At 38.0% G+C, this 22,554-nt stretch overlaps 1 protein-coding gene across 2 annotated transcripts in view; it reads left to right on the top strand.

Annotated features, from left to right (window-relative positions):
* Nucleotides 1-5,397, top strand: part of SMAD2 (SMAD family member 2) — a 96,164-nt gene extending 90,767 nt beyond the window's left edge. For both annotated transcript variants that reach the window (XM_060310224.2, XM_030867875.3), the window contains 3 exons: nucleotides 1,068-1,205; nucleotides 1,389-1,533; nucleotides 4,826-5,397. In XM_060310224.2, coding sequence (XP_060166207.1) covers nucleotides 1,068-1,205; nucleotides 1,389-1,533; nucleotides 4,826-4,949 — 407 coding nt within the window. In that variant the 3' untranslated portion in view covers nucleotides 4,950-5,397. The remainder of the gene's footprint in view (nucleotides 1-1,067; nucleotides 1,206-1,388; nucleotides 1,534-4,825) is intronic.
* Nucleotides 5,398-22,554: the final 17,157 nt, after the last annotated feature.

Genomic DNA, 22,554 nt, shown 5'->3' with positions numbered 1-22,554 from the left:
TCATCTGAAGCTTGAGGTCCTTTTCCAAGCTCACAGGTGATTATTGCAGAGTTCACTTCCTTGAAGTTGTGGCACTGAGATCCTCATTTCCTGCAGACTGTAAGCTAGAGGCTGCTATCAGCAACTAGAGGCCCCCTGCGTGGCCCCCTCCATCTTCACAGTCAGCAGTGAAGACTCTGTTGTGTTGAATTCCTGTTGCTCACACTTTGAATCACTTTCACCAGGGCCAGCCCAGTCCCTTTTAAGGGCTGTCACCTGATTAAGTCAGGCCCACCAAAGGTAGTCTTAGTTTCTTATGGTCAGTTGATTTGAGAACTTAATTACATCTGAAAAATCCCTTTAAGCAGTATGTAGATTAGTGTTTGATTGAATAATTGAGAAGATAAATACACCGGGGTGAGAATCTTAAGTGCTATCTTAGATTTCTGCTTTTCACAATTTTTTCTTTAATCCTTGTATTGCTAATATTTTATGTATATTTGATCTGCTCATATTTTATGTATATATTTGATCTGTCAAATTCTGAAAGGTATATTAAAATCTCCCAATATAATTTTTTCTTATCTAATTCTGCTTATATAAATAGGGACCTAGTTGCCCCCATAATATATATAGTTATAAAAGGGGCAGATGACTCTGATCTCTTGATAATTTTTATTACCTTTTTTCTTAACCATAGTGGGCTCTTTAAAGAAATACTGTTTATTATAATGAAGGCATATTAATCCAGACATTAGTTAATTCCTTCAAATGAATTCTTTTATTTATTTAGAAATAACTGTAATTTGTATAAAATTCTTTATTTTGCTATCCATTCACTTTTCTGCGTTGCTTAAGTATTTTTGATAAGCACGTATTATCTTTACAAATCAATAAAATCATTTTTAAAAAAATACTTGGAAAAATGTACAGTGGTATGTTTCAAAGTTAGATTTCAAAAAAGCATAGCTATGGAAAAAGTCATCAAAATACTTTATGTCATTTTACTATCCTCTGAGAAGACTCTTTGAAAGTCATGCTGAAATAGTAAATGTTGTAAAACTGATTCCATATATATTTTGTTTTAGGAAGAGGAGTGCGCTTATATTACATAGGTGGAGAAGTTTTTGCTGAGTGCCTAAGTGATAGTGCAATCTTTGTGCAGAGCCCCAATTGTAATCAGAGATATGGCTGGCACCCTGCAACAGTGTGTAAAATTCCACCAGGTATGGATACAACAATGTAAATAAACCTATTGTATCAACTTGCTGAGTTTTTCTTTGCTATTACTTTTAGGAATCAGGAGATGATTTGCATGCTCATATTCTAAAATCTGTAGCCCTTTTAAAATGATTTTCTAATAGTAATATTCTTTTTACATAATTTTTAAATCTTTTTCTCAATCGTAGGCTGTAACCTGAAGATCTTCAACAACCAGGAATTTGCTGCTCTTCTGGCTCAGTCTGTTAATCAGGGTTTTGAAGCCGTGTATCAGCTAACTAGAATGTGCACCATAAGAATGAGTTTTGTGAAAGGGTGGGGAGCAGAATACCGGTATGAAATACATATTCGGTTCTTAAATTTCCACAACGTAATTCTTTTTTCTTTCATTCTTTGTATCTTCTGAAGTTCATGTGTATTTATTTTCCTTGAGGTTTATAGAGTCAGCAGATCTTTATGTAAAATAACAAAAGAAAGTTGGAGGCCTCTGGATTCAAAACTGTTGCAAATTCCTGTGCTGGCATTATGGAACAAAGAATTAAAACGTGTATGGATGGGTACTGTAATAGAATGCAGAGTGTTAAATACCATAAATGGCATATTGGAAGGGTTATGTCAGTTCATGGAAGGAGAGATGTTTCGCTGGGGCTGGGGGAGGTAGTGATGACACAGGGTCTGGGTTCTGAAAGATGCCTAGGATTTCGGTAGTCACAGGTTTGTGGGGTGGGAAGTGATGATCCTGGCAGTAGAGTACAGTTCAGTTTGACTGGAGTATAGAAAGTAAAGAAGAATAAGGCTGGACAAATAAGTTGAGACAACTTCAGTATAAGGTTAAAAGGTGGAACTTCATTCAGTAATAGAAGGGAGTACTTGTTAGGTGCCAGGCACTGTGCTGTGTTTTAGGTGCAGTATCTCACGCCTTTCAACATGGCTAAGAATTACTGTTGCTGTCTTTATCCTTTCTTTATAAGGTTGCAATCTTTCTAAGGTAAAAAATGGTCCAGACTAATATTTATTTGGAAATAGGCTTAGAAAAGATTTGATAGTTTGCCCAAGGACACATTCTAAGTGGTAGAGACGGGACTTGAGGAAAGCTCTGCTTGACTCTTAACCTCTTCTCTAAGGATAGTAAGTAGCAGTTATGTAATTGAGTTTTACCAAAGCTAATCTGTCATCAAGGGGTAAGATAGATTACGCTATTGATAAATTAAACAGTTGATTGGATTCCACAGCAAAGACAGGGAATACTTCATCAGCGTATTAAAGAATGAAAGTATAAGTGAAATACTTAGTCTTTCTTCAGTTCACATTGCTTACTGTCTGAATGTCTGCTTAAGAAGATATTCATATAGAATGGTAATAGTACTCCTGTTTCATTCAGCAGTTTGGGCCCTTCTTCAGAATTTATTTCATTTCATTTGAACTTGATTCCCTGTATTAAGTTTTGTGAGGTGTATGAATTTTGTGATGGTGAGATTTGAGATCTACTGGTTTGAATACTTTTATAAATATATGTGTTATGTATGTATATTCTAGAATGAAGACTTGTCACTATTTTGTCCAAGTTATGTTAGTAGAAGAATTCACTTTTTGACTTTGCTGTAGCTCTCTTTTGTTTTAATCATTTCCCCTTTGAGATGTGATAACTTCAAAGAATGCTGAGGGTTTTTTTCCCTTTGATAACAAATTATCAAATTGTTAATAAAATTAGATTTTATTGATATTAAATTAGATTGATAGTTGATATTAAAATTAGATTCAGATAGTACCATCTGATACCAGTTTATTAGGTCAGACATTTTTTTTTTCTCTTCAAAAGATCATAATGTTGAAGAACATGGTAGAAATTCAGTGGAATTAGATATGAATTGCATAGGTCAGGGAGAATTCCATGTATATCTGTGGGTCTCCTGTTAAGACCAGTTTTGATTGGTAGAGAGAGATACTGCCCTTCATTCACTGTGGACTCTGCTGTTCTTTAACCCAGAGCTAATTTAAAATCTATATGAGAAGCAGTAATATACAGTATGTTTTCATGGATAATGGAGTCAGGTACATCTACTTTGGATAATAAAGTAGTTTCCTTTAACATTTACAGATCAAAATAAATCAAATACCCATATATCTGTGAACTGTGGAACCTTTTATCCTTAATGACACTGGTGCGGAGGAGATAGATCTAATGGTTGGATTTCTAAAACTATCTTTTAGTTTCTTTACTGCCAGCTTGATTGCTTAGCGTAAAAATCAGGACATGTAGTAAGCAGGAAACATAGATGTGTAAAGAATTCATAGTTAATTGAGAAATATGTCTCAGTTAAGTGAATTAGTACTGAAACGAATAAACAGTTGGGGGACACATAATGTGTGTCTCAGACCCTGAGACAAGGGTTTGCATGCAAGAAGTTTATTCAGGAAATGGAGGGAGCACTGGTCAGGAAGGAGGAAGTAGGGAAGAGAGGTAGGGAGGAAAGGCAGCCAGTACCATTCTTAACCCATCTACTCTAGTGGGTGGGTCACTAGAGCTGTTCCCTTAGGAAAACTTCGGAAAACAGTAAAGAACACACAGAATTATCCCACCCAGAGGGAAGGGAAACTGGACCTTTAAATGCCAATTCCTGTGTCATTGCTTGAGGTCTATTCCTGGGGATGTTAATTTCCTGGCACTTCTGATCTGCTATATATGTGGACGGAGCAGAGAAGTTCTCAGGCACAGAAATGCAGATGCCTACAATTGGAAATTGGCTAGACTAGAACACTGAAAATCTGAAGAGTATAGTGGGGCACTGACACCATCTGCTACAGAAAACCACATCCTTTGAAATACAGTTTTAAATCATATTGAGCATGTGTCACATGGAGGTGAACAGTTGATAATGGCCTTTTCTCATGTTTGAAGGGCTGTCACGTCGAAGAAGCAAGCAGACTTACTGACTTACTGTATATAATAAGTAAGAACTAAAATCAGTATGTGGAAGTGACAGGATGTCATTGAACAATTTGCGATTCCCAGAGGGTAGCTCATTTTGTTTGAAGTACTAAAGGTGCTTCTTAGTAAAAGCCTGCATGATTTTGCTAAAAGGGATGTTGGTTGTTGACTTTGTCAGGGAAAGTTGAACCCCAACTCTTAACGTTCTGTGATAAGCTTGGGTCAGAATTCTCTTTTGTTTTGCTATACTTTAAATTTGAATCCTATTCCATTTGGACTTCATTTGCTATTTGAGTATCTTCTATGCTGTGGATGATTAATAAGTAGGGTGACTTTATATATTCTGGTTTGCTTGGGACAGTGCTGGTTTACGTCTCTTGCCCTGGCAGTGATTATTTATAGTGACTACATTCTCTCTTAAAGGTGTCCCATTTTGGACGGTAAATATAAGGTTACTCTACTAATTTTAATTTGAGGGGAAAACAGTGTTTTTTTTCTCTCTAAAAGAAAAAAAGTCACATAAGTACTTTGAGGATTAAACAGTTTTTAAAATAGTAGATATGCAAACTTGATACTCTGTCAGAAAAGAATCTAGGTTTTAGTATATATTGATACAACCTTTTGATTTATCTAAATTCTTCCATAGCCATGTTATTCTTTTAATTTCATAATTATTTTCTTGCATTCTTTTAACAGAAGGCAGACAGTAACAAGCACTCCTTGCTGGATTGAACTTCATCTGAATGGACCTCTACAGTGGTTGGACAAAGTATTAACTCAGATGGGATCCCCTTCAGTGCGTTGCTCAAGCATGTCATAAAGCTTTGTCACCAGTCAAGTCCCATCAAAAGACTTAATGTACCAACTCTTCTGTCATAGTATTTGTGTGTGGTCCCCGTGGACTGTTTACTATCCAAAAATTCAAGAGAAAACAGCACTTGAGGTCTCATCAATTAAAGCACCTTGTGGAATCGGTTTCCTATGTTTGAATATTAGATGGGAAAATTAGTGTCTAGAAATACCCTCCCATAAAGGAGGAAGAGAAGATTTTAAAGACTTACTGATGTCTTGTTGGGCATAAAACTGAGTGTCCCAAAGGTTTATTAATAACAGTAGTAGTTATGTGTACAGGTAATGTATCATGATCCAGTATCACAGTATTGTGCTGTTTATATACATTTTTAGTTTGCATAAATTAGGTGTGTGTGTGCTGCTTCTTGATTTAGGCAAGCCTTTATAAAGTTACAGTACCTAATCTGTTATTCCCACTTCTTCGTTATTTTTGTGTGTCTTTTTTAATATATAATATATATCAAGATTTTCAAATTATCATTTAGAAGCAGATTTCCCTTGTAGAAAAACTAATTTTTCTGCCTTTTACCAAAAATAAACTCTTGGGGGAAGAAAAGTGGATTAACTTTTGAAATCCTTGACCTTAATGTGTTCAGTGGGTCTTAAGTATTCATTCTTTTTGTGTTTGTTTACTTATTGCTAAAACCTTACGGAAATTTTTCCAGACCTCTCCTCCATTTCCACTTTTGTCCTGATACCAAAACAGTGTAGCGTGACATCCATCACCAATAATGGTTGCACTGATACCGCCAGCACCAGTTAATTCTGGGGTATGGTAACAAATCCTATGGAGTAAGTCCCTTTGTCTTACACCAGATTTCAGTTTCAGCAGATGATAATAGACTTGTGTAACCTAGCAGTCTTTTGATTTATCTTTACACCTCATAAAAAATGCACAGGTGGCAGTATAATTATTTTCAGGGATATGCTACAGTTATTTCAATATATTTATCCTTTTTAAAAATTCAATCTATAGAGATAAACACTCTTTAAAAAGGTATTTTAAAATATTTCAGTAGCAAACCTAGTGCTCTTTGAGTTGAGTTTCATTTGATTTAGTTACCAGATTGTATTATGGAATGGACCTTTTGTAAATGTAATTGCTGCAGCAGACTACCTAGAAAAGTAATGCTGAGGTATGATCAGCAGGTAAAGGCCATCTGTTTTTAAGGTATGTTGTATTAAATTTATACAATCTATGTTATTTTACATAATTATGAATTCTGAATTTTAAAATTTGGGGGAGAAGCAGTTTAGCAAGTTTTTTAGCTTATAATTACCTACACTCTGAGCTGTTCTTAACTAATCCTGACTATGTGGTGACTGTTGAACCAACCATGCATTTTGCTCTACAGTGACAGGAGATGTCGGGAACTCTGTTGGAATCCATCCTGCAGCAGATAATCCTTATGTTTATTGTTAACTCGTTGCAGTTTAAACATTTCTTGTTTGCATCTCAGTAGAAATGGAAAGTAACCACTCCTGGTCCCCTTCTAGTAAGTTTTCATATTTTTGAAGACAGATTATCTTTGGTACTTGTTTTTTGAAACCATATTCACCTTTATCTACAGGTGTTATTTTCAATACTTTCAGCATTGGTTGTTTTCTATTAGATATTCCCCATTTTTCTATATTTGTGTATGCATGTATGTGTTTATGTAAACTTGGTATAGTAATTTTTTATTCATTCAACAAATATTTATTGTTCACCTGTTATGTGTGCCAGGAACTTTCTTAGCCTTTGGGTAAAGGTGAACAAGACAGATAAGGCCCTTGCCTTTGCTGAGATAGCAGTTTCTATAATGCTTAATTAGCTTATTTGTCTATGAAGGAGATAAAACAGGGTACTGTGATAAAGCATAGCAGGGGGAATGCTTCTGAAAGGTAGTGATGCTTGAGCTAACACTTCGGTGAGAAAGGAGCAAGCCTTGTGGAGAGAAAAATAGGCATTCTTGGCAAAGAAAATGGCATCAAATGCAAAGGCTTATTTTAAAGGAAACTCATAATTTACTAGGTGTTTGTGCTTTATACAAAAACCTCTACACAGGTCCAAACTTGAGGATCAGATTGGTTCTACAGTTTATAATAGTTGAAGGTGGCCTTACTTTGTGATAGATTGCTTCATGTGTCATTCTCACTAATATTTCCTCTTCCTCAAATCCTTCCTGTAAAAAGTTTACACCAGGTCAATACCATTTAATTGAACAACCCTTTCTTCAGTTCTGCCTTGGGCAGATTTTCACCATTGTAGTGACTGGCTGCTTGCTTCCAGATGTCCTGCTGTCCGAAATGATTACTTCTGCAGCCCATCCTGTGGATAGAGTAAATGTCCCAGGTATTACCACAGTCAGACCTGTTGGAAATGTGGAGGCTCTGCCCTTTGGAAGTGTTTGCTTACTAGAGGACTTGTAGTGATGTTAGGGAACACTGTTCTTTGTCTGGTTGAAAGTGATAGAACATCCTGGCAGTTGCTCTTGCATTGATATGTTAAGCAGAGCAGTGCCACCTGTAGCATTTCAGTAGTGGGTCACATCTCTACAGTTCTGGTGGCATTCTTCTGTACAGTATGAAACTGGGACTCACCTCTTTGGAAGCGCCCATGTATTCAGCGGTTAGACCTGTCAAGCAGTTGACTTTGTGGTGGTGGTGGTTACATTTGTATGAGTGTGTTCAGTGGTCTTCCTTGCTTTTTAATGCGATGCTGGTTTTGCATTCTGTTTTGGCCACTGTGGCCTAATTTTTGCCGATTGTTTTTTCCCTTTATAGGGTTTGTTTTCATTCTTCTAAGTGATAAGATCTCTCTGTAGAATTTTGTCTTTATTTAGATTAGCAACATCATTTAGAATTTCTTCCACACAGTGCTGGTAATTTCCTCAGTTTAACAACATGAGAACTGAATGATCATGCTTTCTGTCACATTTCTAAGATGAATGGTGGTTTTCACAGTGGATTACATACACCTTAGGGCTGGTTTAGGGAATTGGAGGCTGGTGACATTCCCACTGACTTTGGCCTGGCCAGTGGCAGCTTCATTTTTATTCTGTGTTGGAGTTCCACGTAGGAACTCCAATAGAATGATTTCTTTCTTAAAAAAGTTTTACTGCTTAAAAAAAAGTGTGACTTTCCTGACTAGATTTGAACTATACCAGTTAGTGTGCTAATTGTACATTATGATATACATTCGTTCAATAAACATTTATTGATGCCTGTGCTTTACCTACCCAGTGTGATAGATGTTGAGTAATAAAAAGATAACTGGGATTTGGTACTGACTCTCCAGCCATCTTAGTCGTGTGGGGTTACTTTCTCTCTCAGGACCTGTCACTTTGCCAGAAGAAAATCTGCCTAATTTTTGAAAGCTATATATTCTTACTCTGTATTCTTACTCTTATTCTGTATTCTAAGTATATATTTGCAAATTGTTAATGTCTGGGGTTTTTTTAAACCTCACATCATATCTAGTTTTGCTTGGTTCATCTGTCCTTTAAACATTGCCAGATATTCTCCTTTGTTAAAATTATTTTATTGATAATTTCACTTTATTTGTGCCTTTATTGTCAGTTTCATCAAGACTAAGATTTTGAACTTGAAAAACAATCAGTCTAGTCTCTTGCTAGTTGAAATCAAATAAAAGAGTATATATACCCAGTTGGTTTCTCTACCTCTTCCAAAAATTGTCCAAATATACCTTTAACATCCTTCTTTTTTTTAAATAACTAAATACTTTGAGCATTTACTCAATAATCAGTGCCCTCCTGGTCTGGTTGATGGTGGGAAGTAATGTAACGCAAGACAATCCTCACTGTACTTAGCATCTGTCTTTATGTACAGTCTTTACTTTCATAGCTAAACATTCCAGCTTCACAGTTTGCCACCCCTCCACCATTCCCCAGTATCTCTTTAGATAACTAAGTAGACTGTGGACATAAGCAACCCGTGATCTTGTCTCTTACTCTGGTGCAACACATTGAGGTTTAGACATAACACATTATTGCCCATCTTCTTTCCTTCGTGAACTTTATTTTGCTAAGTCCTTTATATTCATCAACTGAATTTTATTCTTCCTTCCCTTCTCTTGACAACATGTATCCCTAGTGGTTTTGCTAGTTGCCCTCTTCCTTGCCAACCGTGTTGTATCTGCATACATCGGAATGTTTCTCTCCTTTGAACTTTACTAAAGACCAAAAAGGATGGTGCTGTTCAATCCCAGGGTCCTAATTTCTTCACCACGAAGGTTGACATTGTTGAGATTGGTCAGTCACTTAAATCTTACAAATGGCTCAGAAATTCTATCCAGTTAAATGTTTTTGTGATGATAGCGTACATCGTCAGATTCTGTTGTAAATTATGTTCAGGATTATGAACTTTTTCCGGTAGTTGCAGCCAATGATTTCCTCATAATACTAGCCCTGTTTCCACCTTGGGGCATATTGGGTTGTTGTATTTAGTACAATCAAGAGTAATAATGATAGTGTGTGGTGTCTAGAGGTTGTCAGAGTCCTATTGAATTCCTTTTATATCTTCCTTTTCAAGTTTTCATAAATATTTTGTCTGTTCAAGACTACCTTTTGTGTGTGGGGATTGAGGGACAAATTATCTCTTGGAGTGGAATTCCTATGTTTGAAACCTCAACCAGGAAATGTGAGCTATACTAGATATAGATAGCCTCATGATAGCTTTTATGATGAGAACTTGTCTAATGTGTTCATATAATTTCTTGAGTAGGAACTGTTTTATCTTGGATATTATAGGTGACTTTATATATAGCATAACTGCCTTAAATCTTTTTAGTAGGAAATAAATTATATAATGTGTATGTATGGATTTATATATACACTCACAGAAACATCTTAACAGTAGGGGTCATTTGCATACATTTTAACAGTGTTCAATGATTCTATTGTTTAAATCTCATATCAGTAAAAAAATTGTTAAGTTTCTTGCAGACATTTTCCTTTCATGGACAGACCATCAGGGTAAATTTTTTATTCTGCCAGGGTCCTAATTTGGCAGTTCAGTTAATATGCCATTTTTAGGCAGCTTGACAATTAAGAATCATAACTGGAACATCAAAAAAGAAAAGCTCTGAGTGGTCTCTGGAAGGTACTTGCTTAAGGTTACCTTTTTTTTTTTTTTTAAATAATGTTAGGTTGTGTGTCCGCCACACCTGCTCTTTCCCCCGGCATAAGACTGCTGCTTAAGATACCCTGGGAAGCACCACTACCAAGTCAAGTTTTCCTGTATTGAAGGGTAGCCTCAAGATGACTTTCTTAGCTGTGCTCAACAGAAATGGATTTTCCAAAGTTCTTTGGGCCATTTCTGATTCACAGAGGATCTGACCAGAGTGTATTAGCCTGAGTTAACTTCAGTGTCAATTGGTTTGCTGCCATGAGATCCATAATAGACCCAAAATTTCACCATTGATTGAGATGTAAGGGCCCTTTGAAAGAATAGTACCACTGATGTTAGGAGTGAAGTGAGGATTCATTGACTCCACACAAAGGACTCTTAGATGTTTCTCCAACCAAATTTCCCCCCAAATTATATTCTTCTACCCTCTTTTTTAAAAAAAAAAAAAAAAAAAAAAAAAGCTCTTACTTTCTATAGAATTTCCAGTTTGCTCTTTTGGGTGGGGGGGGTAGGGATTTACTTTCTCTTTCTAATTAAAGATGCTAATTTATTGAACCATGAAATCCGTAATATATTGATTTAAGGACAAAAGTGAGGGTTTAGAATTTTAAAAGTGCTTCACTATTACAGAGTTTTCATTTCACACTTGACTCTTCTTTCTCCCTGTGGCTTTAAAGCTTTTGGCGGTTTTGCAGCGTTAGTCACTAGGTAACTTGCCATATTTCTGGTTGTGTCAGTCCTACCGATTACAGTGCTGTGACATAAAGTTAGTTCTCAGCATTTGTCCGTAGGAATAGAAGTCTTACTGAAGTCTTTTTCTTCCAAAGAGATTTTCCTTTCTCAGTAAGTTCCTAAGAAAATACTTGTTTGTCACTCTCTTTATTCATGTTCTTGGATTGTTCAAACAGCAAAAAAAAATGTTGGTGAAAACGATTAGGGTCCTTTTCTGATGAATGTACGTACCTGCATTAAGAATGTAGTCATTTGTTGGTTTTATGTAACTAATATACACACATTAATTTTAATCAGGAGAAAGAATTATCACATACATAGCAAGTAGGTAACATGCATGGCTTTTACATTTTTAAAAAACACCCTATTTTTTGGCAAAATGTAGAACCCAAATGGTCATTTCTCAGACCAACTTTACCTCAGGCTTCATTTTTGCTGTTTTGACCCTGGCCTTTAAGGCATAAACATTTATATCTTTTTATTAGTGATAGTGAAACTGTGACACTAACCATTTCTATACAAGACAGCAAAACAAGAAAAACTATAAAGATTAAGATGAAAGCAGTTGTGTGGTTGTTGAGCTAGATCACAGCATTTTGTAGGCAAAATAAAAACATTCATATCTGAGAATTTTTTTTTTTTGGCCATCTTTTCCCAAGGCCAGACCTTCTGGTAGAGCACAGTTAAAAGTAACATAATTCTGGGCCTTTGTAATCTGAGGGAAATAGCCCCAGCTGGCAGTCTTCTTGCTAATATATGAAACGAGAGTGTAGGAAAGAGTTGGCAAAGCGTGTTTTCACCTAGAAAGAAAAGAATGTGAAAAAATATAAAACTATTATTCATTTAGCTCTCAAAATCTCAGAAAGATACGGTAAATGCCATATAACTGGACAAAACCAGAAGAACATATAGAGGATTTGTGGGGAAACAGGTTTCAAGGATGAACTTTTATACACTGCTCAACAATTTGCTTACGTTCTACCAACTATTCTTAAAATTGACGCTGTTAAATAAGATATTTCTAGGAACTAATGATTAGCAAATGTCCTAAAAATATTTTTAAGCCAGTTCCCTCGTAAGTAGCCCTATTTACTCTTGAAAATTCTTACCCTTTCTCTAGCGATAATAAGGGAGGAGTGAGTAGTGTTCTTAGGGTGACCAACTGCCCTGGTGTGCCTGGGACTGAGGCAGTCCCCTGGATGCAGGACTTTGAGTGCTAAACCCAGGAAGTCCCCAGGCACACCAAGGAGGAGCTGATAGCCTTAAGTGTTCTTGTGACTTACCCTCACCTTAAACATTGTAATAGTTGCGGTTAAATTCAGCTGCCCTATAGCATATGTGTCCTCCAGTCACTTACTATTGTGTATGGAATGTGAGATTTATACCAGTAATAGCTAATGGCACCAACGTGGTAGTGAGACTAACACAGTAATCCAGGGAAGATAACTGGTGGTTTAATGAAACAGAAGAGGCAACTAGATAGCAAAGTTCTTCAGAACCTGTGTGTATATGTAAGTACAGATCATGTCTTTATGGGGTTAAATTTAAATTTTCACAGTAAAGGAAAACTGAGTAATGCTGTGGATTTCTTCTCTCTTGAGGGAAAATATGGCCTTTGATGCTCTATCCTCTACTACATTCCCCAGACTATCCTGCTCAAGAAGCCAGAACGTGGCATTATTATGTTTATTCTCAGTGAATGTTGTATTGAGATTATTAAATGCATCAGCCAATGGCAGGTGAAGGAATTGGGTGTCCTGATCCAGACTGAGCAGCACCCTAAGTTCTGATAGCCTCCTACCCCTCAGGTGCTTACCAGCTGCAACACCGACCACGGGAGGTGAGATTTTTCTAAGACGGCATTAATTTTGTAATGCAATATGATGGATGCAGAGTCTGTTATTGTTTCCCTGTGGTAGTCCTCAGACTGCATCCTCTGTGCACTGTGATGTAGATGGTAGATGTGTTCTTTGTAAGCTTTAATCCTATGATTGTCAAAATATGATGTGTTTCCTTTTTTTTTTTTAATTAAACAGTGAGCTGAGGCTTTATTTCAGCTGGTTTTCAAGTTAAAATTGTGAAATACTGATTTCCTTCCCACCACCCACACCAAATATTTTAGTCTATTTAAAGTACAAAAAAAAAACAAAGTTAAGAAAACGTTGCTTAAATGTCCTGTGATTTCTGGTCAAATTTTATATATATTTGTGTGTGTCTGTGTATGTGCTTTCACTTTTTACCTTGTTGGCTCTCTACCTGTGTTAATAGTACTGTCACCATTGAAAGGTGAACATTTTTCCTAGCATTAAAAAGAAGCGATTTGAGTTGTTTACCATGTTATTATGGGACTAATTTTTAATCGTTTTCATTGATTTTGACTTAAACTGATCTTTTTTTAGAGGGGATTATATTTTGCTGACCACACTCTAAATTGTACAGAAACAAACAAAATTTGTTGTGTGTATTTTCACATAATGCAATTATGCTATTGAGTGCATCTTTTTATTTTTTAAGTTTGGTGTTATATAAAAAGATTATCCCACTCCCCTGGCAGACAGATAACGCACTGCTTAGTATACACACACAAAACACACCTCATAGTGCTAGTAGGTTAGGCATTTTAGTTTACTTCAGAGCTTGCCTGTACCAAATAATGATCTAATACACATGATCTGTGCTGTAAATGGACTAGAAAGTGAAATTCACATTTACCTTCAAAATGTACTCTTAGCAGAAACAGCAAATGGTATTCTTTTAAAGATTTCATTGAAAAATAATACATAAGGTGTACTCATAATTAATATCATCATGAAATAATTGAAAAACAAACTTTTTAGATCAACCAGACTTTCTTTGTGCCTCGCAGGAACTCAGTTCCTAGGATGAATCAATACTTCTCTCATTAGCAGACTGCTTTCATTAGACCATTTAAGACACCTACGTTAGGATGCAACAAAAGGGACCTCAAAATCTAAAATACACTATGCTGCTTGGCATTGAACAGCCCAGGGCCTAGCTTGATTTCATTAACAATTTTGTGTTGGTAGGAAACCTACTTGAACAAATCCTACTTAAATTGCTACACCATACAACTCTATAAACAATCTAAAAGGAGCCTTCCAGTATTGAACTGCAACATCACTTCAGTTGACAGATGACTAGAAGAGATCCTTTTCCATCGTCACTTCACCCTGGGAACTTTCCTGCTTGTTACCCTGGTGTTAGTGACACTGGTTATCTGTGTCAGAAGATTTTTTATAGCAACCCCAGTGTCCATAATTGTGCATATTCAAGGGACTGAAGGGTAGGAGAGAAGTATTATTTGTATGTTTGGCCTTTCTCTCCAGTTGGCAAATCCTTTTTTCCCACTTGCTTCAAAAGAAATTGGAAGTCCTAGTGTGGGAAGCATGCCTATTAATATCACACAGATGTACTCCAGTGCCCTCGTTCTCAGCGTGAGGTGTGCCCAAGGACTAGGGTGAAGGTCATGTTCATCCGCTGCCCAAGAATATATTTGCACCATGCAGTTATCCAGCTTCTTTTTAACAGACTCATCCTTTTCATCAAAATAATACAAGATGAGCCCAACCTAAAAATTAAAAGTTTGCAAATGTAGGGATCTAAAAGAAAAAGTCAAAGGCATACATAAAAGCTGTTTTCTGCTGCAATGAATAGATATGAAAATACTTGTAGAATTGATCGGATGCTAGTTTGCACATAGACTTAATTACATTCTTAAAGCGGACCACACTAACTGAGGGCAAGAACATTGAATCAGACTTATGGGTAGCAAGTTCTGTGATAAGCCAACACGACCTTTAGGAAGCTATGAGAACAGAGTATGTTACTGTGCTCCAGTCCAAGCTACATGACCTTATTTGAGATAGGGATTTGCCACAGTTTTTATAATCTTCAATTTTTTTGTACCTGCTTTAATGCTGTGCAGCAATAAGTTTGTTTAAAAAGTTTAGAAAGTAGTTCAGGAAGGATAAGATCACAGAGGAAGGAGAAGTTGTTTCTGAACTGTGTGGTGCAGGACGAGGAAGGACAAGATACGATTTAAGCACAGTGTTCAAGGATGCATTGAATTTGGATAGATGGAGAGGACTTTTGGGGCCAGTCAAAATGAGGTCTTGGAACAGAACTTGTGGATCTGAACGTGCATGAAAGCTGGACAACTTTACTGAGCTGCTATGAATGGTGAGCAGAAAACTGACAACCACAAGCTAGGCAGGTGCTACTGTGAAGCCCACATCTAATAATAGCACCTAGATAGCCAGGAGGTAAAAGCCATACATAACTCTACACCTTGGGTCTTGTAATCTACACAGAGATTGTGCTACTGAGCTGGCTGGCTGGGGCAGAGGACATGAGAACACCAGCCATAACCCCAGCCAAGGATGGACTGCTGGTTTGGGGCGGGGGGCGTTTAAACATGTACATATATGTGTGTGTGTATTAAGTGAAATTTAACTTTCTTGTCACAGCTGGAGATGATTAATCTAGAGAACCCTCTGAAATTTTATGCAGAATTTTGTGTATTTGTAGACTTTTATGGTGAGAAGTAGCAATCATCAGAGAGGCCTTAACCACTGCCCAACAGTGATTCCATTGAGACCACCCATCTTGAACTTAAGCTAGAATTAACTCTGTTTTTAGATCTTGTTAAGGTTTTTTCCATGAGAGATCTTATCTCTAAGCTATTTTAACTTGTTATTGGCAGTATTTGATCACACTATTTTAAACATAAATGCCATGTAAATAAGATATTAATATAACTGATGACCCACTTTTAAATGATTGCAGTTTTTAAGTATGTTTAGGCTGTAGTGGGAAAAAATGAAGATTTACACAAGCCTAGCCTAACATCTGGAATAAAAAGTATTCTAGGTTGCCTTTTTATAATGAAAATATTTTTATATTGAAAAAACAGATTAGTGTCTTTGTTTTACCCAAGAACCACAAGTTACTTTGTTCCAACTTTTAAATCAAAATCTTGAATAATAGCATGTGGTATCACCACATTTTAAAAACATACTTAGTCAATCATAAACACATTTTCTAAGGAATTGAATTTTATAGAGATAATTGAATGCTTTCATCTGTAACAGAATTAGTGGCCTGCAAACCACTGTGGTTTCTTGCTTTGCTCTGAAGTTGTTAAAGGGGGAATTTTCTGCTCCAAGTTACATGCATAAAGGAAGTAAGATGCAAAGTAAAATTCAGTTTTCAAATTCTAAAGCAACACCCACTGACAAAATGTTATCCTCTAAAAGTTTAACTACTTTTTAACTAAACAGTTGTTTTCCTGTCTTTTATCATTCCAGTATCTAGGTGCTTAAGTTAACATAAGTATAAGATCAAATATGTTAATAAAATCAAGCTAGACTTGGTAAACTAAATTTGGAGTAAAGTTTCTAGCAGTGTCTATATGACATCTCATATGGTGTGATTTTCATTCAGCAAAATGTTACTTAATTCTCTATGTTCTGCTTCCCCCATTTCCATCCTACCCCTATAACCTCCTGCAATTAACCCTTAGAAAACTGCCTTATCTTAGAATATTTAATTGATTTGTTTCTGTTTTTTAAGAGCCAAAATCACAAAAGGGAGAGATGGCTAAGAATCTGGCTTGTTATTACATCCTTCAGAAAATCACCTTTAACATGGGTGCATATTTCGTGTATCCTCTCTTAATTTCTAGTTTTGTGGGTGTACTTTTATTCTATTGAGTATTGCCACCAAGGAACAACTAATCTTCACATTTACAATTTACATAATTAGTGATTGGCTGAAAAGGGGTATTGAACATAAAATCTTAGATAAAACTGAGAAATGGAAGATTTATATAATTTAGTCTCCTGGTTGGCTGTTTCTCAACTGGGAATAGCAATGTCTTAAAGGACATTTAAGCAACAAAAATGCTAAGGGCGGGATGCTTGAAGAAAAGAGCCCTGTAATGGTCAACTACTTCAGTTATCTTGGATAATGGAATAAAACTCAGTTGCCTTTTTAAAACAAACTTTTTCTGTCTTTAATGACTTTGGACAGAATCACATTCTGCTAGTTTTAAGCCTTGGTTATCATTTCTGATGTAATGGAAAATACAGCTGAACTCAGAATCAGAGGTCTTCCGTTTGGGCCCTGATTCTGCCAATTTATGGTGACATCAGATAGATAATTTCAACAGTCTGCTGCTTCAAGTTCCTCATTTCCTCCAATTCCCCAAAATGAGGAAGTTGCTTTTCAGGGTGGTTATGAGGATTAAATGAGAACACTTTACACAGAGTAGAAGCTCAGCGCTGGAGGACTGAATCCACAGTCGAGGGAGTGTCAGGAGGTGGTGGCAGCAAAGAAGGTCTTTGCTACCAAACCTGCCTCAGAAAAGCGGCAAGAGATACCACACTGAGAGATGTCAAGTAAATGAAAACCTATGGGAGCAGTTAACCGTTGCCACAGAAGTAATGCATAACAACCATAAAAGCCCAGTGGCGTGCAATTGCAAACATTCATTTAGTTTACGAGTTAGGTCAGTGATTTAGATGGGGCGTCTCTGGGTAGTTCTAGTTTTGCCTGGCTCGCTGGGGAGGTGGCCTTGACTCAGCCCTTTTCTGTGTCTCATCCTCCTGCAGCTACCCCAGGCATGTTTCCATGAGGTGGCAGGAGGGAACAGCAACCGAGCCCAGTCCCAGGAGCCCCTTTCAAGTCTGCACCCTCCCTACTGACTGATCGGCATTCCCCAGAAGCAAGCCCCAAGCAAAGCTCAGAGTGGAAAGGCACCACACAGTGAAATGGCAAAGGAGGAGGGTACCAGGAGGGTGAAGAATTGGGGCCCTAACAGCAATCAATCCACCGTGCCCACGCTTTGTGCTGTCTCACTGTTGTACTTGTTTGCCAGTGAAGAGTGGGAAATGTGGGGAAGCTGAGGACATCCCAAGCTGGGATATATTTGGTTCAAGTGTTTTCAGTCCATGGAGCATTAAGTAGAAGCCTCTTCTAACATACGCCATGAAGGTGAGTTAAAACCAAAGCAGTGTATTTTCTGTCTACTCTAGGTTCTTGCAGTTGCCCCTGGTCATTATCATATGACCGGAATTAGCACCCTCTAAACTTTGAGCCTGGCTTGTACAGAACTAGGAGAGTCACCTCACAAATGAGGTAAAAAGAAGCCTTTGATTCAGAGAAACGTTTTCTCTTAATGATGAACTTTACGTTCATTAATGCCACTTCCAAAACCTTTCTGGGACTTCTTACGTACAAAGAAGCTGTATGCCTGCTGTACCTAACGCTGGACCTTTTTGGAGGCCTGAAGTGCTTTAGGAAAGGTTCACCAATAATAATGATGGATCACGGTATGTTGTAATTCTGACACACATTTTAAAAAAGGAAACACCACAATTATCTGTGTCCTGTTTATTACAAGTATCAAAATTGTCTGGAGGGTCCGAGTCTCTGCTGTTGAAGCTGGGGAGCGAGCGTTTCTTTGGAGACATGGCTAGGCTTGGTAGCCCTGAAAAGTGGAATTGACTTCAGCCTTCACCTTTTAGGTGCCCAATGTTTCCTTACCACATTTTTCAGAGAACTGAGTATATACCTCCTCGAATATATGTTTAAATGAGCTCCCCTTCCCCATATTCCTCTTTAATGGCCACACAACTCCTTTTGTTTATCACATTCATGTAAATACACAGAAATATTCTGTGGTCTTTTACGGGCGGCACAGTGGATGAAACTATATTTAACTTTATAATATACCCATTATTTTTGTAAAATACAAAAGCACCAGCAAAAAAATAATCCAGATTACAACCACCAGAGAAAACCACTGTTTAGGTGGTGTAATTTTTTCTTCTCCTCCTTGCTTTGGATGTATATGTATTTTTAACAGGAAATGTCTGAAGTATCTCCAGCAGCACGTTGAGTTAGAGAAAGCTATTACAAATCATAAGAAAAATCTCTAAAATTAAGCCATTCAGCAAGCCATAATGGACAATTTTTTTTAACTTGCTTTGAGCAACACACAAATTTGGTGTTTGAAATTAAATATAAACATTTTAGACATTTTCTATGCATGATTTTTTTAATGTGCCTTAAATGACTATATACTTTCATTAGTGTATTTGAAACTAAACATTTCTTTGTCATGTCTGTTGCAAGTGTCCTAAAATAAAAGTGTGCAGTGGAACCAAAGAATTTTATTGATCAGCTAGCATTATGTTCGGATATAATGAGCATAGAAAATGTATTGGACATACATAGTATTAAACATGCCAAGTTAATCAATTAGTAATATTACATTAAACCATTCGTGATTACTTCCTTGTTCATGTTTTGGTAAATTGTTTAGGCAGTTATTAGATGAAGTTCTATCTTATTTTCCAACTTATATTATCCAAAAGTATTATGCATTTTACATACAATCCAAAAATGTCATAGTGCGCTTTGGTATTTTTTTAAAAAGCTACATGGTTATATAAGAACATTTTTTTCATGAAAACCAAAACTTCTGAACAATACATAGATATAGTTAAAAAAAAAAAAAGAATTTCCTTCCATTCCAATCCACTTCCACAGCCCTCCCTGAAGAAAGCCTTTGGGTATTTTTGTCTTTGCTAAATGTGGACTGGGAGCTAAAATTTGCAAGGAAAGTTGATCTTATCTCCAGGTTCTAAGAGGCCCCACGGTGAGATGTATCTTTATTGGCCCTTAGGTGACCCACCCGCCCCCCGCCCCCCGCTAGTCCCACGGTGACTCTCCAGAACTTTCATTCTCCTCACCACCAGTGCCTCTTTCTCCCCTCCTCAGCCCAGTGGCAGAGAAAAAGTTGTCTTGTGTCAGGACTAAGCCATGGACTCTGAGCCCAGCTGGTTCTGCCTGGCTCCTCTAGAAGGTTTCCAATCAGTTATTCCTTCTCAGGTTTTCAGTTCTCAGTGGCCACTTGCCCCTTCCTGCAGCCTATATGTCCTCAGTAACTCCCACTTTAAAAGACAACAGGAAAATGAAGACAAACTTCCTTGCAACCCCGTAACGACTTTCTGTCCTGCTGTTCACAGCCAAGCATGTGGAGACCAGTTTGTACCAGCCATCTCGATTTTCTATCCTACCACCTTACTGGCTGAAGTCACTTCTCCAATTACTGAACTTGCCATTGGGTGCTGCACTTGTCTTTTCCCTCAGACTGGGAGGAAGTGACGTCCTGTCCAAGGCTAATTCTTGTACCAGTGCGTAGGTAACTGTTTTCCGAAATGTAGTCACAGGGAGAACTTTTAAAATGCAGCTTCCCTGGCCTCCCCTGAGGGATTCTGATTTAGCAGGTCTGGAAAGGAACAGTGAGAGCTGCATTTTTAGAAAGCCCAAAGTGACTGTCAGCAAACCCCTGCTTTAGACCGCATTTCCCTGTGAGCTTTCAGACCTTGCCCCGTCAATGCTATTCCATTTTCCCACCTCCCACACATTGCAACTTAGACTGAGCAAAAGTAAGTTGCACTTTCTTTATTTCATATAATTAATTGAAAATTCCTCATCAGCCCCATCTGGCTTTATTTAGGAGGGTGTGGGAAGAGGTAGATGACCTTAAACTTGCCAGTCAAAGATAACTCATTCTCTTATTCCAACAGTTTATGTTGGGCTTCAAATTGCCTCTTTGGAATAAATGCTCAGCTTTTCAAAGTGTCTTCCAGTCTTCCTCCCCGAGATGGCTCTAGTGGATGGGGGAGTAGAAGTCACCTCTGGGTGATGGGGGAAGCGGTTCTCCAGTGACTGTGCTCAGGTCCTTGGGCAGTCTTGCTTCTGCTGTTCCATCCTGCTGTCTCTGTTCAGTGGCTACTGTCCTTACTGAATCTGCTGGTGCATGTGAGTGACTCCTTGGCTTTTGTTCACATGTTGGCATGTCCCGCTGCTGACCACAGTTCTGCCATTGCCCGTGGTTTCAAGGTCTCCCCTTTCAACAGCCTTCATTTTCCAACTTTAGGACTCTTTATCTGCTGACTCTTGGAAAAGGGGGAGGTTGGAACGTTGGGATGTCCTGAGCATCTTGCTCAAGCTTTGGGAAGCCAACAGAGTCTTCTCAGACTAGCTGGTCAGCTCCCTCTACCAATCATGAGTTAGTGCCCCTAAGCCGTATTGCATATGCCTCTGAGTCACAAGAAGGACTTCTCTGAGTGGCTCGCAATCTTCCCCAGGCTATGCCTAGGAAAGTGGTCCATTTACCCATCATGCAATTTCTGTCTCACCCTCCATCCCCATCCTGCCCCCTACACACACACACACACACACACACACACACACACACACACACACACACACACACACACACACACACACACACACACACACACACACACACACACACACAGAGAGAGAGAGACACGAGTATTGACCCTGAGAGGAAGGAAAGTGAAGTCACAGATGTTCTTACTTCTTTAAAACCTACTCGTCCTTTCTGAATCCTCCTCTCTCCCTACGCTAGGAGTCTTTCTACTTTCTCCCTAATGAAACGACTCTCCTTACCTCATATCCCAAGTTCCCTGTATCTATGGCTTAGAGTAAATCTCCACGTTCAGTTGTCCAAGTTTGCTTTTGGTATGTGAATGGAGTTCTTAGAATTTAGAACTCCCTTTTCATTCTCAATAAAACCCGACTTTCAAGACTCCTTATCTTCATCCTAGAGATATCAAAGAATAATAAAATAATAAATAAAGACTCTAAACGTCACAGCTGAGTAGTTACAATGCTATTACTCTAGTACACAGCCTTTTCTGTCCTGCCATTATTAAGCATGGCCTTGCTTTATTGGAAAGACTGCAGGAGGAGAACTGCTGAGGAAGATGGAATCTTTAATATTATCAAAGTATTGGCTCTACATAGACATTCTTACCCCAGACTTGCTCTTTCTGGCTTCAGTGTTTGCCTGTTTTGGTCCTAGTACCTTGAATGTCCTTCTCTCTTCAGCCTGATATAACGTTAGTCATCCCTCAAAGCCCCGTTCAGATATCACCCCCACCAAGGACCTCTCTTTATTCTCTCCAAACTTCTTTGTCCCTTCTGAGCATTTCCTTTGTCATTTGTCTATACTGGTGGGAGGGCATTTATCATGTTATAATTAGGCCTGTGTACACTTAACTTCCTTGCTAAACCATGAGCTCCTTTCTGCCTTGGAAAGCTCTCCAGCTTTCACTCTGCACTTCCAAATTTATCCATTCTTCTTGACCCAGTTTAAATTTGATCTCCTCTGCAAAGTCTTCCCTAACCACCGCTATTGAAAATTCCCTCCCCCCATAGCAATGACTGGCCGCAGCACTTGGATGCTCGTGAGAGGTATATACACAAAATCTCATATGGAAGCCCTGGGAGAGAGTGGCACGGGCACTCATGAAAGAAACCTCGACAGCCAGTTTGTAAGTATCGGGGCCTTTCAGGAAGAGTGGTTTAGATTTAATGAACGCCACTTAGATTATAAGCTCCTTGACGTCAGAGGCTAAAATCAGTTTTCCCCAAACATTTCTTTTTTATATATGCTACATCTTTGTATCCGCTTCAACATTTCTAGCAGTGCCCTATGCACAGCGGGCCTGCAGTAAATGTTCCTTGATCAACTGACAGGTGCTCAGAAAAACTTCCCTGATTGACCCTCTTGTGATGTCTTCCCTTTCTGACAACTCATTAATTTTTAAGTTGTTTTCCTTGAAATGCTTGGTATGCTTCTTTCCTCC

This window comes from Globicephala melas, chromosome 13 (genome assembly GCF_963455315.2).
Source record: "Globicephala melas chromosome 13, mGloMel1.2, whole genome shotgun sequence".
NCBI lineage: Eukaryota > Metazoa > Chordata > Mammalia > Artiodactyla > Delphinidae > Globicephala > Globicephala melas.
Note: the sequence above shows the minus strand (reverse complement) of the source record. Positions and strands in the feature narration are given on the sequence as shown.